This window comes from Ixodes scapularis, unplaced genomic scaffold, assembly GCF_016920785.2.
Source record: "Ixodes scapularis isolate PalLabHiFi unplaced genomic scaffold, ASM1692078v2 PGA_scaffold3__209_contigs__length_174095766, whole genome shotgun sequence".
In the NCBI taxonomy this organism is placed as follows: Eukaryota; Metazoa; Arthropoda; class Arachnida; order Ixodida; family Ixodidae; genus Ixodes; species Ixodes scapularis.
The window spans coordinates 129548830-129564892 of record NW_024609868.1 but is presented as its reverse complement, the minus strand read 5'-3'; the positions used below and the strand labels follow the sequence as shown (position 1 = coordinate 129564892).

The window sequence follows — 16063 nt, the reverse complement described above, 5'->3', positions numbered from 1 at the left end:
ACTGGGTAATTACATTCATTTTTGTCTCATTATTATTTACAACTCAAATTATGGACACTTTTTTGGGGGGAACGGAGGTGTTCATACAAACAAAACATCACTTTACCCCTCTTATCATGAACCAACTCGGTTCACCTCTTGTCATTTGAAGTGCCATGGTGATGGAGATGGCTGTTACAGTAACCACAACTGGCTCCATAGATACGCAAGTTTTGAGGCACAGCCTCTGTATGGTGCTTCAAATAGCAGGTGGCAGCCTTGGGAAGTAGTCGGGGGTTTGCCTCTCTGCAGGAGTTCCGCAATCAAGTTGATGTAGTAACTTTAGTACGTGGCAACTCCCCGTTTCCCCGCGGCCAGCTGTGTAAGACGTCTGCTCCCGCCCAGGGCCTCCTGGATCAGGCCGGGCTGCGGACCCTACTTGCCGAGGCTCAGGTGCTGCGGGCGCACTGCCGGGCCCTGCTGGAGGGGCAGCTTTCCCTACCGGCTCCTGCAGAGGCATCCCAGGCGCCACCCAGCACCATGGACACAGACAGCTTCGTGTCGGCCGAGGGGGTCTCCGATGTGAGTCGGCACGTTGGGAGGGTTTTGAAAAGGTTCATATAAAACATGCATTTTGCAGAAAAGAAAATTTACACAACAAAATATCCATTTTATTGCAATATTTGCAGCACAAGGTGCAATTTAGGTGCAGTTCACAACCTGTTCTAGGCCCAGTCCAAAGACAATGGCCCCACCAGGGTTGGGCAGAAATACTCAAAAATGTATTTGGAAATACAAATACTGGGATGCATTGAAATAGTAGCTAAAATACTGATACTAAGATACATCTGTAAAAATGTATCGCGATACGTATCGGAAATACATTTTAAAAACAGGCAAAAAGTATTTGGAAATACAAATACAGGAATACATTTTAGGGAGGGCAGAAATACAAATACAGAAATATTGATACTGAAATACATTTTTCAAATTTTTTGAGACGCCAACTGAGATGAAGCTTGAAGTTTGAAGTGGATGTTTTCGATCCCGAAATTACGTTCCCGTAGGCTTGGCACTTTGCCTTGAAGGTAGTGGTTTCGGACGACAAGGAGTCTTCAATGGGCCCAAAAAAACGTTCCAACAAATGCTGACCGCGGTCCATTCCATGACATCCTCTCTGTCTGACGAGGGAATCCTGTCAACATTGATCACATTATGTCACGGCGGAATGAACTAGAATTCTTTATCTGTAGGTGTGGCCTTGAACATGAAACTTTACCACGCTGCTGTATGAAAGGACAATGCGCACTTTCGTTGTAGGCTACCTAGCTGAAGATCGTGCATGCACTGTCATTTGGAATTTTCGAGAATAGTGGACCACCTGGAGAATCTTGGAATACATGTCTTATCTTCTGTTTTACAGTTGAAAAAACGATACGGTAGCATCCCTGTTCTGAAGGTCCTTACTACCGACCCTCCGCCACCGACGCACGGATTGCAGTCCTCAAGTTTTGCCTAGCATTATCCAAACAGAGACCTCGTGGATTGCGACCTGATATTGCCGGTACAGGTGCGGGCTCTTCGAGAAACAGCAGGCTCGAGACGAGTCGCAGGTTACGAAGTCTGGATCGGCACCGCGAGGCCACCTCTGGCCTCCTTTCTGGGTTTCGGATCACCAGAGCAGCGGGTCACGTTCACGTCGGCTGATGACGTACCCTTGAGCCGTGCAATATTACGGGCGCAGCCGCAGATGCATTCGGATATGTGTTGAACTTCACAGCATGAGTCTTCCTACTATTTCAAGTCAGCCACCGCCTGGCTCGTGCTGCAACGTAATGTGACTCAGCTTTGCCGGCAGGGTGTAATCTGTACGTTAAGGCGAGAGAGACGGTTAGCAGCGGGCATTGGATGCCAGGAAACAATGACTCAAGAAATCCCTACCTAAGGACCTGCGGCAGAAGATGCTCTGACTCCACTCCTGGCACGCCACCTGGTTCGAGTTTCCCACTACGCAACACTTCTCAGAAGAGAGAATAGGAATAATAGAAAAATAGTTTGCAGAATCAAAAGGAACTAATTGGTCAGCATAGTAACAATACCCCAGCATCTCCTTGACTCTGGTACCCTTAGAAGTAAAAAAAAAAAAAAAAAAAATGCTTTCGAACTTGTTTTTTTTTTCTTTCGGGTTGGGGGGGGGGAGTATTTCTCAAGAATTGTAACGAAATACACTTCATCGTGATTGTATCGCGATACAAAGGAACATTCAAAATGTATTTCGATACAGGAATACAGATACTGGTGAAAAAAATGTATCGCGATACAGAAATACAGATACGAAATGTATTTCTGAAATACTATCGCGATACATTTGTATCGCGATACTGCCCAACCCTGGGCCCCACCCATTACTACTGAATTGGCTTGGCTGTTCGGCCAAACACGTTTGCAAGCCTAATGTGTCCCTGTCCCGATGTCCGATGCGTCTAGTCTGCCGTCTGACACCATCTGCTAGTCGTGCGGGCAGACGCACGGCAACATACGGCATCCTCTGCCATTAGACCGCACTCCACTACCACCTAGAACGCCTGTAAGACGCGGCCACGAAAGCGTCCCTTGAAATGCATTTCATTGGAGCGAAGGTTTTGTGGTACTTGTATATACTATTTATCAAACAAGGTCATTTTAACTTTTTGAAAAGATTTTCGAGCCAGTAAGGAAAGAACAATGCGTGAGCAAAATTGGAAACATACAGAAATCATGAGTGTTCTACGGCTTTTTGATAGATGGCGCCAGTGTGTTCTGTCATCGCGAGAGGTCACAGGGGGTCTTAATGTACTTGGTCGTAAGCAGTCGGAAGTGTGAATCAGACCTTTACCCCGACTGCAAAAGGAGCCGACGGTTCCAGTGGCGCCGGCGTTAATATGAATTATATGAGACGTTAAACCTCCAAAAAACATTTGATTAAAATGTGTGGATAGGATGTGTATATCATAAAATAAACTCCCCCCCCCCCCTCCAAAAAAAAGAAAAAAAAAGAAAACATTTATTTTAGCACAATATTTGTAATTTTAGGCATAGGTCCCGACCAATTAAATTTCACAATTTGTAGGCCACGTAACAGAATGTGTAGCTCGCTTACAGTCTTAAATGAAGGATGGTGCACATATCCTTGATCTAATTGACGGTGTGAACCGGTCGGGCTTGTATATCTCGAGGTAAGCATTTTGGACTCTACCGACGGCAACTCTCGGGACAACAACTGGGCCGGGGGATTTTCTGCCATAGAGAAATTTTCTTCCATCTATCCCTCCCCTCTTGGAGAGAGCAACTTTATTTTGAACTTACTGGGAGTGATCTTAGACTGCAATGACTTTATACTTGATAACATTCAACTTGATAACATTCAACTTGCAGGCTCAAGACATGGTTATCAGGATAATGATGTCCCCTAAATATGCAAATATATTGTAGGTTTGAGAAAATCTTTGCGTGGATGCACATTTGGATGTCTGCCATTATGTTATATCGATGATATAAGCATTTCCCCTAGTGCGGCTCACTTTGCAGTTTTAGCCATTCGTTAAACATTTAGGTGCCTTTTACGCGGGCTTTGTGTTCCTGTCACACTATGGCCCCGGACACCGCTGCATCAGTGACCCCCGAATTTCGTCTTTTGGGAGAAGAGGTGAAACGAGAGGGAGAGGGAATGGAAACAAGAACGTTGGGAAAGTGTTCTCTGCGCGGCAGAGGATGGATCTCTAGGTCGGCCTTTAAAGGACCGTGTTGCCGTGCGACTGCATATGACGCATTTTAACTGCCATGGTTACTCTAGAAGCGACATGTTCCTTTTGCTTTTCTTTATTATTCATGATGGCCATGAGAAGACCAGACATAGAACTGGGCGTTCGTTGGCCCCAGGATGCACGTTTGGCGGTTAGTTGCGTAATGTGCCGAGAGGCCTCCTTAGTTCTGGCACAAATTGTTTTTTTTTCCCCCCCCGAAAGATTGTTTGTTTTTAGTAATCACTGTTTCCCGGCCAATGGTGACCTTGGAGGAAAAGGGGTTAGTTGGCTAGGCAGGAGATCAGCGAGCATTGCTACCTGGGAAGGACAGTCATCTTTGGTTCACTTGGCAGGTCACATGACTTAAAAATGGCATTTTTCAACTTTTCTCGATCGCACACCAAAAAGTATCCCACTCCTAATTTTCACCGGATTTCCTCTTGATTTTTGGTGGGCTATCTTATGAGTAGGGTTCCGTGTTTTTGGATAAATCAAATGCTTCGTAAAACACTCGCCGGTCAAGTTTTCGTCAATTTGGATTTATCTGAAGAACTCCAAAATTCGAGATCGCAATATCCAAATAGAAAAACAACAACGGTGTTTGAAATTTTGTAACAGCATAAAGGCCCGTTCACTCTCTTGCAACCGAGTACGACCGAGAAAGACCAGACCGGTTTGTAAGCCTCTTGCGACTTCTTAGGACCAGCTCCGCTGCTGCGCATCCGGTCCTAAGAAGTCGCAAAAGGCTTAAAAACTGGTCTGGTCTCTCTCGGTCTTACTCAGTCGCAAGAGTGTGAACGGCGCTTAAGGTTGGTGGTCCCGAGGAAAAGCTACGTCAGTCTCCTTTGAAATCTCGGAGTATTGACAAAAGGGGGCTTACGGTTTATCTCATTGAGGTTCGTTCAGAACAATGGGTCATTGTACTTCTGGGTCACTACAAAAGCCACTCTTCTGATTTTGCATCTTGGAACATACTCTTTGCACTTCGTAAAGGGACGAGGGGTTGTGCTTTTGTAACAGTGAAAGCTATGAACGTGTAGATTTCTTAGGAGAGGGCAGGGCAGCTGGAGGTTTTATGCTTCCCATCGACTACATAGTACAGGTGTTTACCGTAGAATACCATGCATCTGTCCATTCCACACTAAGCACCCATTCCCAAATTTGTAAGATCTGAGAAAATATGCATAGTACAGTTATACGTAAAATTGATGACCAGACAGGCACCCATCCCCTATTTTTTCGCGATTATCTTCAAAGTTTTAGCAGGCGCGTGCCCGGTATTTTACGGTAGTTATTTCGAAATATTGACTTTAATTTATGCAAGTTTTCTTTGCAATATTTGTCGTAGGACAGTTAGTATTGCCAATTGGCAAGACCACCAATGCCAACCAAATGCAGCTGCAGAAATGTAATTCGATACAGGTGAGTTTTAATAAATTTGGGGTATGTTTGTGTCTGGACATTATTTATTTATTATTTTGAAAAATTGAAAACACATAAAATTAACCTCAGAATTCTGAGGAATAAAAATCTAAAAAAAAACAACAAAAAAACTGATAAATTCAGAATGTTTAGCGAAAAATATATTCAGAAAAATATCTTCAGAATTTTATGAAAAATAAACTCCGAAAACACGGAACCCTACTTCTAGGATATTGGGGTAGTGCCTTGTTTCTTTTATATGGTCCATTGTCAGTAAGGACATCCCTACCCCTGGCCTTTAACCTGTGCCGGCAGCTGAACTAGAAACGTGCCATCGATGGAACTTGTGTTTTGACAATTAATGTAGATTCTTCGAGAAATCTATCCCAAACGGTGCAACACTAGTTGTCAAAGCTGTTTTAACGAGGTAATTTTGTGCCGGTCTACAAAGACCTAAAAAGGAAGGGAGTACCGACGAGTAAATGGCGTCTTTCCGCACGCAAATAGTTCACCCACTTTTTGTATACACTTGGCTGCCTTTCTTTCATCAGCAGGTGCAATCTTGCACGACCTCCTTATTTGGCGACGTGCCTCTTATCTCCTAAGTTTTTTCCGGAGGATGTAGACTCTCTGCAACCACCCCAAATTGGGTGCTAGCATAGCTCGGCGTTTTTTGCCGGTTCTCAAACTTTTTCGGCCGGCGTTTCGGCTTCCTTTGGTTGCGGCTGTGCCATGAAAGGAAACCTAAGGTTGTGAAACGATGCCCGGTTGTATGCCCAGGTGGCCACCCTGTCGGATGTCGAGCAGCCCCCCATGGCGCTGGAGGAGTGCCAGCTCTACATGTCTGCTCTGGAGCTGCTCGAGAGGGACGCCATCCCGTGCCGGACGTTCAGGTGCGCCCCTGGCCCTTGGGCCACTAAACCCCTTAGAGATGCGACACTTTATTCCCCGATTGGCTTTTGGGCGCTGCCATGTAAAAACCAGCAGCTTTATAAGCCCAACCATGCTCAAGGTCACAACACCTGTGGCTGAAGTGCTCGTGGCTGAAGCGTAAGGTGCAGTTGCATAAGCTCATAAGCACTGGTTGCGTAAGCTCTATGCACGTAAGTGCCGGTCGCATAAGCTCTTAAGCACCGGGAGTTGAAGTTGATGTGACCTGACATCCTTGATGTCCTCCTAGAGGTTGTCCTTGAGGTCATTCTAGACATCATCCTCTAGGATGTTGTCCTCAACAATGTCTTTGAGGTTGTCCTAGAGGTCGTTTTTGACGTCATCCTACATATTGTCCTTGAAGTCATCCTAGAGGTCGTCCTAGACATCGTTCTTGACATTGTCCTCTAGGACGTCATCCTCGACATCATCTTTGAAATCCTAGATGTTCTTGACGTCGTCCCAGACGCCGTCCTTGTCATGTCCTCGACGTCGTCCTAGAGGTCGTTGTAGATGTCGTCCTATACATCTTCCTTGAGGTCGTCCTAGACGTCGTTCTTGACATCCTCGATGTCGTCCTCAATCTGTGGACGGCATATCACAACCATTCCATTACCGTACCGTTTTCTTTCCTAATTGCTTTCACTAACAATGTTCCATAAAGCTACCATATTTCATTGCATTTGGTCAAATGAACAAAGCTGCCACAATTTTTGTTTCTGAGTTCTGCATATGATGTCGGGGAGCTCGGGCGACATCACTCTGCTTGGTTGTGGACTATTTTGAGATTTCTGGAGGACGGAATGGAGTCTTTTGCGATTTCACACAAAGGTTGGGATTACTGGCAACAATGATTTGGAGCAACAGGATTGCTGAAGTGTCGTTACTTTTAAGGAAACTTGTGCCAGCGGAAACCTTACTTTTTAAATATTTGTTAGTTTTTATATAGCTTGTTCTGGATGCAATGCACGGGAAAAAAACATGTTCTTTGCGTGCATGTGGGGTCTGGCAAAACATATAAAAGAGCGTAGTAAAATAGGTCAATTCACTTTTTTTAAGGCACTAAGTGCTATGAAAAACAAAAAACTTTTAGCCTTTCCACTCTGGTGAAGAAGGAAGAGCAGCAAAGCTGTATCTTCTGTTCTCAGCGGCGGCCTTTCAGGACAGCAATCTGCTCTTCTTTCGCAAGGGAATCTGAAGCGCTCGGCACAGTGGAACTTTAGGCTTTAGCGGCCTCGCGGCAATTGTGGAACCATCCGCGCTGCCGCTTACATCGCCGCTTGTTCCATTCCCGCTCTTCTTCCTCCGAAGAAATTTTGCCGCCATCTATGAGCAACGGCAGCATCCAGTTGTCTGGTTGCTGAGCCTGGAAAGGTTGCCACGATCTATGGGCGACGATGGCAAGCAAATAACCAGCAAACACAACACTCTGAACGGCTACCGCCATCTCCGAGCGACGGTCGTAACCAGAGTGTTGTGTCGACCACGGGTGTCGACATTTGTTTGGTACCGGACACGATCCTGGGGAAACCAGCCCTTAATAGCTCCGCTGTAAAAAAACTTTGTACAAGAAGTTTTTTTTTTAAATAAATGAGAATTGCAAAAACACCATTTTCAAAAGGCTAACAAGAGTTTTTAAAAGTTTATAAAAATTATACATTCTTATTAAACCATGATAGTGGCATTTTGCATATCCTCAAGCTTGCGCATGGCAAATTTGGTCGTCGTAAGACAGCATTAAGAGCAAAAATTCTTGTACGCAAACTGTGAAGATGTCTCAAAATTGCAAAAAGAGAAAACGCATTAGAGTATTACCATAGATGCGTATGCGGCACTCCTTCGCGATGGTAAAAAAAAAAAAGATTTTGGTATAATTTTTGTGAAAAATTGAAGCTACAAAAGATTGCGATGGGGTAAAGATGGTTAGGCCTACTTCTCAGAATGATTGTAATGCAAGGGTTCATATCACATGAGCAAAGGACGTTTTAGCAAACAGTGCCATTTGAGCAAATCGATGTTTTAGTGAAAAACGGGGGCTCGTGTTAACCCACCCATTTTTATAATGAGACGCCGCAGACTGCCGCCGCTTCGCGGCGTCAGTTTGCAGCGGCTCATTGCAAAAATGTTAACCCACTTGGCCCACCTGTAAACGCACTGGCTGCCGACTATTCTATGAAAAGTTGACTTTCGCTAAAACATCGTTTGACCAACTGAGTGCCACCCGTGATGGCAGGTGACGTCACAATGTGAAGAACCGCTCACATAAACATGGCTCATATTTATGCCTTTCTCGGTCACCGGGAGGTCTTTAAATACGAACTTGACTAATTTTACGACCATATTCAGTCCTTATATTTTTATACATAAAGTATGACGATTTAAAGGGACACTTACACCCCCCAAAAATTTTTTTTTATTTTTTTCCAGGCGATTTAATATGGTGTCAAGAGACCACGTCCAATAAATATTTTGCTGCAGTCACATTTATTTTTAATAAAGACAATAGACTCAACTGCTTGAAGCCGAAAATGAAACATGAGCACGGAACCTCATGGCTGGAAGTCACATAGCTACACCCGACCGTGTATTTTTTTTCTTCGCTTCTCTGGCGTGTGAAGCAGACGACGACGACAACAACAAAGTTGCGTGCCCCGTTTGTCGTGCGATTGTTTCGCACTTATATCCCTCCCGCTCGATGTTCTGCGTTTCAAGATCGATTGGCCAGTGCCAGTACCACGAACGACAGTTCCGAGGTAGCGGCTCCACGTCCGTCGCAACGTTGGTCCGTTGTGCGACGCCATCGCGTCATTCAGCCCGCAGTATGTCGCCGTATTGAGAATGATAGTAGCAGATGTATTTCCTGTAATCTGAGCAAAATTTTTTTTTTCATTTAATTTATTTACAGCTTTTTTAAGGCCACCAAAAAGGGTTTCATATTCTTTTCTGTTTTTAATATTGAATGTATGCCTTAGATGACCCATGAATTTGAATATATTTGGAACACAGTTTAAATGCCACGTGATCATGGAAAAGAGAGTGAGCGCAACTGAAATTGGCCAATCCTCGACCGGCTGTTTTCGGGCGGAAAGAAAACGAATTTCGAGTCGCAAATTGTGTTCTGGGTAGTTGGGCTTTTATAGTTCATGTTCAAATAAAAACCTTGACGAGCATAAATACCCTGTCAGTGTCCTTTTAAAGGGGCGGTGCAATGATTTTCGCATTTTGGCCAATTAAATGCGAGAATTAATCTATGTCACCGATGAGAAGAACAGAAAACCATACTTTCTTGTGAGCGTTATTTTTATGTAAAAACATGAAACAAATTGAAGGTCAGAGTGCCTCTCAACTCTCCACGTCACCTTTCGAGTGACATACTCTGGAGTATCACGCGGTTTCCCCTTGGGTTCTTTCTTCAGAAGCCCCGGCCGCTTCCTCTCCAATTGTCAACTTTTCAAAGATTGGCATCGTCGAAGATTGCGGCGAGCGATTCACACGAAAGACGGTTCGCCACGGGGGTGACGGCAAGTGTAGCAGCGGAGGAGGTCAGGTTTTTTTACTTCTACGTGTCCCCCAGAGGCGCTGTCATCGTAGTTCCCGCAACCGCCAGACGCAGCTGTAGATCGGCAAATAATTTGTTTTTTTTATGCAATTACGCAGGGGAATGGCAGTTTTTCGGGGCAAGGTGACACATTTTGATCACTTGTGCTTGGATAAACAATATAAAAAATACAAACTGCCAATTATTTCAACATTAAAGTCGTTGCACTACCCCTTTAAGGATAATAAAGCACACTAAAACTCGGAATCACATTTTTTGCGAAATATTTGTTTTTTGACTCACTCTCCCTTTAAGCGTAGCTTTACAAGTGGCTCTAGCCAGCCCCATACAGGTGATTCTTTACATTGTGGGGGAGCTTACCTTGGGAGCTGAAAGCGGCCTACATTTCGATTGGACTGCAGAAAATTGGTGACACAAATAAGTCGCCCTCTTGAATACGTTCGTCGGATTTGCCAAAAGACCCTTCCAAAGCTATGATTTGGTGGTTGAGAGATCTCAATTAAAGCCGCAGAATGTTCCTAGACTACCAATGTGACCAAGCTTCGTAGCTGTAATAGGCAGGCATTCTAAGTTCATGTTGTCATATTGTTAGAAAAGGTATGGCCCAAGACAGGGGCCATAGCTTTTCTAACAATAACAACCAGAAGCTGCGCCTCCAAGCGCGCGCTCGTTGCCTTCTGCCGAGTTTTGACTGCACACACAACAAAGTGTTATCAAAGTCACAACGCCCGCACTCGAGACTGAGCATCTACCGAGTTCTTAACTGGTCACCAATTATAGTAAGACTTGCCATGGAGGGTGCCTTTCATGTTGTTCTCTATGTTTTCTGCTATGTGCCATCTGTGGTCTGTACCACAGAGATTTTACAGCGATAGCTGTTATGAGCTCTCCCCCCACTTCAAATGGTGTAGTTTGTTGTAAGGCGTCCGTCGTCGATATCATTACGACACCATGATGTCACAGGGTCACCTGACATCATAATATAGTGTGACGTTGCGGTGTCACGTGACATTGGTATGCCATTTGACATGGCGTCATAGCATCACGTGATGTCATATGGTATAATGCCATTCTGTGATGTCACAGTGTCACATGGTATCATACCATTCTGTGGTGTCAACGTCACATGACATCACACTATCGCGTGATGTCACAATGTCACATGATGTCACACCATCTCGTGATGACATCACGCCATCGCGTGATGTCAATGTGGAACTATTGGCAATGGTTCTGCCATGTAAGGTCCTAGGTACAGTAAACTCTCGCTTGGAGCAAACTTCAAGGGACCCAAGGAAATAGTTCACTAAAAGTTCACTAAACAGAATATGGAACAGCATAGGACACAACATACATTGAGCCAAAAGTGTGAAATGCATATTATGGAGTCATGTATATCGATGTATACAAAGTGCATAGCAGTTACGTTGCTGCCTTTCTCATTTTGCAAAAAGAATCTGTAAATTTAATTTACACCAGCGCTCTTAAAGTGCATGAAGTAACAAAGCCGTCCAGAGAGTATGTCTTTTTGCACTCCCTCTGGCACAGCTTATTGCTGTGACGAAGCCATACCGCAATGGCGTCATCCACTGGCTTGAAATATTCCGTGCAGAGTCGTTTCCTGTTGGGATTGAACGCAGTTTCTCTTTCAAGCTTCGAATTTTGCTTCACTGTCGTTGACAACGTCGACGGTGAAACCTCATAGTCTTTTGCAACGTCCGCTTGCCTTTGACACTAAAGGATTTTTTAGCTTGTCTAGTAGAGACAACCGCTTCCGTTTCATCATACTCTATACAAAAGTGTGCGCACAAACTGCCGTCCTGCTGTTGTTACCCAAAACTAAGATGGCCAAACAGAAAAAATGACAACGAAAAAACAGACACATTACGTGGTTCATTTTCATGTACTGCACCGCCGCTTTGCCTCGGCAACGCTGTAAACGCCAGCGATGATACGCAGCTGATGCAGAGGCAACGGCGGCAGTGCGGCGGGCATCGGCTACTTCAGCACTGCAGAGCACAAAACTTCGTTGAACTGACTGCAAAAATAATCCTGGGTTCACCGATCAAGTTCGTTGAACTGAAATGTTTGCTGTTCCGAAATTCGTTTTTCGTTTAAAGGGACAATGAAGGCAATTTAGGAAATCTTTTTGGCGATTGAACTGGGTTCCAGGCACGTCTCAGGCCACGTTGCCCAAATTTTAGCCGAAACCGGCGCTTGTATGCTGCGCAAATCAATTAAACAGTCGCGGTAATAATCGTACCAGAATCGACTGGAGCGACGCCCTGAGAGTTGCGGGAGAAGCCAGGAGAAGCGGAGCTCACGTGACCGTTGCGGGGCCAAGAAGCGCGACGTCACAAGAGACGCCTCAGCGATTGGTTGAAACGAGAGACGCGCCCTCGGTCACGTTTTGATTCTCGGTTTTTAGGAATACTGTTCTAATTTCCGCTTGAATAGCCATGAAAAGATAAATCGGACCGGAAATGATTACTAAACCGTAAATAAAGCAGCATAATTGTTTTTTTCTTTGCTACGCTGGACGCGAAACGGCCACCGAGCAACTATGGGCACTTCGGCATGCGGGCCGCTCGTTATCGGCTGGGCGGTCTCCCTCGGGTGATGGCGGAGGCCGCCACACACATACTCCCGTTCCGTTTGTGTTGGCTTACCGAACGGAAGCTCGAACTCGCTCGCGAGAGCGGCATTGCTGTCTATGTTGACAGATTCAACGAAACGACCGCGCCACCGCGCCAGCGCGCTGCTATAACCCACCGCGGTAACAAGAGTCTCGATCTCCTAAATACTATTGATACCGACTATTCACACTTGACGTCACTCCCTACGTCACCTCTGTTTTCGGAAACCCAGAAACGAGAATGGAGATTGTTCAATTTCGGTTTCTTTACTTCTTTCGTAGGCACAGAAATACGCGTCACAAATGTCTACAAAAAATTGGGCAGCATGCTATGTTCCCAAGAAGCATAAAAACACCATTTAAAAAAATTAAATAAAATCATCTTCATTGTCCCTTTAAATGAAAGATTTTTGCATAGAAATGCATAAGAAAACTGCCAGAGATTTTTTTTAAAAGTTCGTTATTCTGAAATATTTGTCAAACCGACGTTCGCTCAAGTGAGAGTTTACTGTACCAAAGTGTAAGATACAAAAGGATACATTGAAGTCTGATGAGACGTCGCAGCTATCACTGTAACTGCACTGTGGATTCACACAGGACTGCTAATTTTTTCATTTGCTTCGTGTACACATTGTTTTTTGCATTCCAGCTCTTTGCTCGCCCTTTCACGTCGGAAACTGGGGGTGCTCTAATGAGGGTTCCTTGGTTCTGCTCAGAGGGCACGATGGAACTGCTCGCGATCGGCTGGCAAAATGTTTTTTCCGAATGCAAACAATGCTTTTCACTGTCTCACTGTAGTGCTGCAGCCAGTATGAGGTTGTACCTTATTAGAGAATTTGAGTATTGTGTATAGAAGAAAGCGCTGTGCATTTCTGTTAGAGCTGCGTGGTCCACGCTGCACATGTGCTTTGTCGCTATGCTCCGAGACTGCAATTTTGGGCTTTGTGCACGTGCAATGTGGAACACGCATTGCTAAAGCAAACATACAGTACTTAAGTACTGTATGTTTGCATTAGCAATGTGTATAATTGCATAAAAGAGCGAATGCAATGCATTTTCTCTTATATGCAATACCAAAACTCACTACTGCTTCACCGGTTTCCAATGGTAAAGAAACATGCTGCAGTGAGCAGACGTGTAAGCAGGTAGGCATTCCTCTGATCTGGAAAGTCTGAGATTGGCAAAACGATGGTGCGTAAGAATGAAAGAAACTAAATGCTGTGGAAAAATTCGCATAACTAACAAAAAAAAAAAATTTTTTTTTTTGGCATTTGGTTTGAAAGAGTGGCGACGACTTTGGAAGTTTGACTGATCGTCAAATGTCGTGACTTTGGTAGCACCATATGCTTTACCCACAATTAATGTAATTTTACATGGATTTATCAGTTTAGCTAGAATGGTTTTATTGATTTTAGTCTATTTTTTATTTTATAACTTGTTAATTGAAAATGCTGCAATAACCACTTTTGATTGTCATACTTGTTTGCACATTTAAAATTAGATCATAAGTAACAAATTATATTAGAGCTTGAAAAACCCAATAGCAAAATACCTTAATCATATTATTATTATTACTATGAATTGCAGCAAAGCAGGCCCCCAGTAAATTCCACAGTCACAAAAATTAAGCAAGTTAACCATAATAGTCTTCCAAAAAGTCTAATTTATTTTCCTTTTTAGCATATGAAAATTTCAGACATTGTTATGAAGATAGACAAACTGTCAAACACAAATGTAATATAAAGTCCTATGCATCATACGTTGCTTTAAAAATACACACTTCTGCTGTCTGACTCAGATTTAGTCTTTGGGTTTTTGTTGTGAGAACAGTGTTTCTGAATTTATATTTATTTATTATTTATTTATACCTGCTGCTGGCCCATGGGCCATGGCATGGAGGAACAACATATAACAAAACCGTACAGTTCATACCTCCAATAAAACTTTGAACAATACTGTATTTACAAAATTGGATACAAGACGTGCCCAAAGGAAAAGAGAAAGGAAACTAAATGCACGTAAAAAGAAAGTTATAATTACTTGAACAATAAAAATATACTGACCACAATAAGCAACGATAATCGAAGGCACGTGCCATGTACATTCAAACTGATAACAAAGAGTATGTTTTGTGGAAGTATTCTAAACTCATCCCCCGTGGCAATATTTTGTAAAATTTGGATTGATTCCGTTGTTCTTGCGCTGGGAATAATGTTGGAGCAATTAATCTTCTAAATACTTAAAAACCCATCAGGAGGCCCGCAGCTCATTATTTCACATGACTGACTTGAGCAAGAAAAGGAAGCAGAAACACAAATATCAGCACTGGTTTTTTCAGCGAATACAACATTTCATGTTACCTTTAGGTGTGTGAAAGACTCTGTCTTTAAAGGGACACTGAACTCTCTAAGATATTTTGGAGTGCCGGGATCGGACACGGATGTCACAAAATAAAGTTTCTGCAAACAACTGCTTTAGCTCAATAATTGCACTGTGGGACGCACCTTGAGCTATAAAAGAATCCGCAGTTAGCACCTATTCCGAGAGACTAAATTTAAAATAGAGCTTAGTTTCGGTTTTGTTCCGAAATGAAAATGTGCCTCGCAGTGTAAATATTAGGTTAAACACCGTTTTTGTTTTCAGGATAAAAGAGGCAAGCTGTGCTCATAACAGCCTAGCTTCCTCGTATAAGCAGAAATAATTTTTGTTGCTCGGATTAAGCCAGCACACTAGACAGGCTCAGCAACTGGAATACCGGCACGCACCTTCAACCCTCACTATAACCGCCATTTTGGAAAACGAGTGGTGCCACCTATAGCGAATTGTTGGAGTCGCAGTAAGCACTCAATGTTATTGTCCCGAGGCATTTCTTTCTTCACTAAAGGGACTCCTAACTGTCACTTGTCCTAAGGCTGCTATGAAATGGTCGGGGCATTCAGAAAGTGTGTCGCTTGTTTCTTTGGCAGAAAGCAAAGGCGTATATACCCGTCCTTTTCTTTAATTTTTCTGTGCAGGTTGGAGACGCTATGCTGCAGAACGGAAAACGAGTACCTAATCAAGGTGCACTGTGTGCGGCTCGCATTTCAGGTGAGCATCGTACCTCGAGACGCGCAGGTCTTTTGCGAATCCCAGTCAAGGCCATTTCTTGGTGCAACGAATATTCAGCCTAGGCGGCCATTGCCTTGTAAATGAAGTTGGCTTTTCTGCTTTATCCTTTGAACCAGGTAACATCATGTTCTCAAACTTTCGCATTCTATTGCCACCGCTAGCGTCGCATCCTTAGGGAGCTTCAGCTTTCCGCGACGCATAATTTATTTATGCATGTAGAAAAATGTGGCTTTGTTTTTCCTATTGGACCGTGTTGAAGAAGAGGGTAGACAGGGCCAGGTCAGGGGAACGGGCAAGTATGATGAACGTTTTTTTCCGAAGCCGGTCGTTCTGTCCTTCGTTAAAAAGCGCCTGCGCTCTCGCGGTAAGCGTTCCGACATTGCACCGGTGCATGCGGAAAAACACAACCTCAACGTTGGCAACCAAGTCGACAGATGAAACCAGGAGCACCTCGAGGATGCGCAGGTGTGGCTTCCTTTGTGCAGCACCTGACAGAGCAGGAGGGCATCCGGCACTGGCTCATCAGCGCTGGCAGCCGGGTCCTGGGTGCGCTGATGCTCCGCACTGGCAGGGTGGGTGTTCCAAGGCACGCCTCGCGCGCTCTTCAGTTCCTGTAGGCCGCCCCAAGCTCTTAAACTGCTAGGCGTT

At 44.2% G+C, this 16063-nt stretch overlaps 1 protein-coding gene across 2 annotated transcripts in view; it reads left to right on the top strand.

Moving 5' to 3' along the window:
* The window catches only part of LOC120841507 (mitoguardin), a 52008-nt gene that overhangs the window by 15794 nt on the left and 20151 nt on the right, over positions 1 to 16063 (top strand). For both annotated transcript variants that reach the window (XM_040212410.3, XM_040212409.3), the window contains 4 exons: positions 385 to 561; positions 5964 to 6076; positions 15322 to 15394; positions 15901 to 15987. In XM_040212410.3, coding sequence (XP_040068344.1) covers positions 385 to 561; positions 5964 to 6076; positions 15322 to 15394; positions 15901 to 15987 — 450 coding nt within the window. The remainder of the gene's footprint in view (positions 1 to 384; positions 562 to 5963; positions 6077 to 15321; positions 15395 to 15900; positions 15988 to 16063) is intronic.